Genomic DNA, 2,905 nt, shown 5'->3' with positions numbered 1-2,905 from the left:
ATGTGCCAGATATTATTAACAGTCAACCATTGGTTATTTCTCAATGAAACAAAAAAAATGCATTCTATTATTTGTAATGGCATATTTGGTAAAGTCTATCAAAGCTTTTCCTGATAAAATAATTGGAAATTGTAAATGTGCTTTGTATTTATGAATAGAAACAAATCTAACATTCAAACTAAGAAGTGTCCGTTTACTAATGATTGCATGGAATGGATAGAACTATAAAGAGATTATTCTGTACCACATAAGCCTTGATATTAATTAAAACTCGATAATGTAATGATACAAGCTTAGGTCAAGGCCTACGATTAGCAATATAAGAATGCATTGTCTATTGTAAACGCTGTTAAAGGTCTCCAAAATCCTCTTATGATTAATGGCAGACAAATTACACGTTACAAACATTTTATCATTATTAAATGCGCTGTCATCATCTGATTTTTAACCAGTTCCATGACACATGATGTTTCTGCATATCATTAAAATGTCTACTGTATGTATTTCCTCAGGTCCTTTGCAGATGGGGGTCCCCCCCTCCAGCCTACTTTACTTGTATGATATAAAAATGACTCTTTCAGATAGCGGAAAGAATGACCTCATTTTCTAAAAACCTGTCTCCCCCCGCCCTTCCATTCCACCTCCTTTCCCTCCCTCCCAGCCTCCCTCATCCCCCCCATACAGGCCGATGGAGCCGGAGTTCTGCTACGGGAATGGCTCATGTGTGAGGACGGTCTACCCTGTCACTGTCCGCATCACCCTCTACTTGGCCCTGGGGTCTGCGGTGGTCCTCACGGTGCTGGGGAACCTCTTCGTGATCGTGGCCATTTCTCACTTCAAGCAACTCCACACGCCCACCAACTACCTGACCCTATCTCTGGCCGTGTCCGACTTCCTGCTGGGGGTTCTGGTCATGTTCCCTGGCATGATCAATGCGGTCGAGACCTGCTGGTACTTTGGGGACATGTTATGCAAGCTATATACCAGCTCCGATGTCTTGCTGTGTACTGCTTCTATATTGAACCTGTCCTTTATATCCATTGACCGCTATTATGCCGTGTGCCACCCTATGCTCTACCCCCGTAAGATAACAGTTCACACCGCGGTCGTCATGATCCTGGTCACATGGTGTGTCTCTGCTGTGGTTGGCTTCGGGATGATCTTCCTCAATCTGAATATTATGGGAATGGAGGAGTTCTACCATAACAACGTGGTGTGCGAAGGAGGGTGCATTCTGTTTACGACTGGGGTGGCCAGCACACTCTCGGCCGTTATCGCCTTCTACATCCCCGGGGTCATCATGCTGGGCACTTACCTGAAGATCTACATGGTTGCCCAGAGACAAGTGCGCACCATAGGCCTACAGAACAGCCGCTCCTCCAAGGTGGACAAGCACCAGAGGAAAGCCACCAAAACGCTGGCCATCATCATGGGTGTGTTTCTGTCCGTCTGGTTGCCGTTTTTCCTCTGTTTCATAATCGACCCCCTCATCGGCTACTCTGTACCGCCTGCTTTGTTCAACACATTTGTGTGGCTGGGGTACTTTAATTCCACTATCAACCCATTGGTTTACGCCTTCTTTTACAGCTGGTTTAGGAAAGCTTTTCAAATGATCATTTCCGGTAGGATCTTTCGGTCGGACATGTCGGACACAAAACTGTTTGCAGAGTGACGGTGGTTTCATGTTGAGGACTCCAAGAAGATATGGGGCCATGAAAATTGATGTCAACTGATTGGAGGAATTAAAAAAATCCAAACGTTTTCCCCATTATGTTTACACGTCATTAAAATAACCATATCATACTTCATGAAACAAAATATCACCAAATCCCGAAATTAATTGTGGTATCATTTAATAAGTACTTTGCGTGCTGTGTTACAAAGTGTGAAAATGGTATGGATTATGTCAGAATTATACATTAAATATTAAAGAACGAATGGTATAAAAAAGTCCTCCTCACTACAGTGAATCTTTTTTGGCTGTCCTGCTCATGAATGACACAAAAATATAGAATAACTAAAATGCATAACAAACTCATGATCTACAATTCTACCACATTTTAGGGACAATCTTGACTGATAAAGCTGTGTGTGTGTGTGTGTGTGTGTGTGTGTGTGTGTGTGTGTGTGTGTGTGTGTGTGTGTGTGTGTGTGTGTAGAGTAACTTGATGTAGCTGTTAATATAATATCAATTTTGTGGCATGGTTCCACCAAGTCCATTCTCTCTATCTCCAGAAACCTCTAGAAAAGTGGAAACCATGAATAATGGTCTTCTTCAAAAAAATGCTACTAGGGTACTACTAAATAAGGTTTACATTGATGGAAAACATTGATGTTAAAAATACCCCTTATTATTCTCACACTGTTCATTTCTGCAAAAACAATTTCAGCATCTTTCAAAAACATTCTGTTCTATTTCAATCCTACTAATTGCCAGAGGCAGTGCTTTAATACTGGATGTATCCCTCTCACACACGCACAGGTCGAGTGTGTATACCAACGCAGTTACATTGTTCATTTCAGTCTGGATTTCGACCAAAGCACAGCACAGAGACTGCCGTCGTGAAGGTAACGAAAGATGTTTCCTTCACCAACAGTGTGTCTCGCAGAGCCTTTTTTCCATCGCAAGCCTGCGCCCCTCCCTCAGTCAGCGTCAGAGTGTTGAAGTACTTGTAAACATCTATGTTACATCCCGCATTGATTACTGCAACTCCATCTTCTCTGGCATTCCACATAAATCACTCCAAAGTCCACAAGCCATATAACACCTGTACTGTTACAGCTACACTGGTTACCAGTTACCCAAAGAGTCCAGTTTAATATAAAGCTGTTGACACATAAGGCCCGGCATAACCTTGCTCCCAACTATATCAGTGACCTCCTGGAGAGCTACACCCCTTCCCGC

At 42.8% G+C, this 2,905-nt stretch overlaps 1 protein-coding gene across 1 annotated transcript; it reads left to right on the top strand.

The window, feature by feature from the left end:
- Positions 1 to 1,672, top strand: LOC115561682 (trace amine-associated receptor 1-like). Its single transcript, XM_030381865.1, has 2 exons — positions 1 to 14; positions 760 to 1,672. Exons 1-2 carry the CDS (start codon positions 1 to 3, stop codon positions 1,670 to 1,672), a joined length of 927 nt encoding a protein of 308 aa, XP_030237725.1.
- Positions 1,673 to 2,905: the final 1,233 nt, after the last annotated feature.

This window comes from Gadus morhua, chromosome 16 (genome assembly GCF_902167405.1).
Source record: "Gadus morhua chromosome 16, gadMor3.0, whole genome shotgun sequence".
NCBI lineage: Eukaryota > Metazoa > Chordata > Actinopteri > Gadiformes > Gadidae > Gadus > Gadus morhua.
The sequence above is the reverse complement of the archived record's forward strand: the minus strand, read 5'-3'. Positions and strand labels throughout refer to the sequence as shown.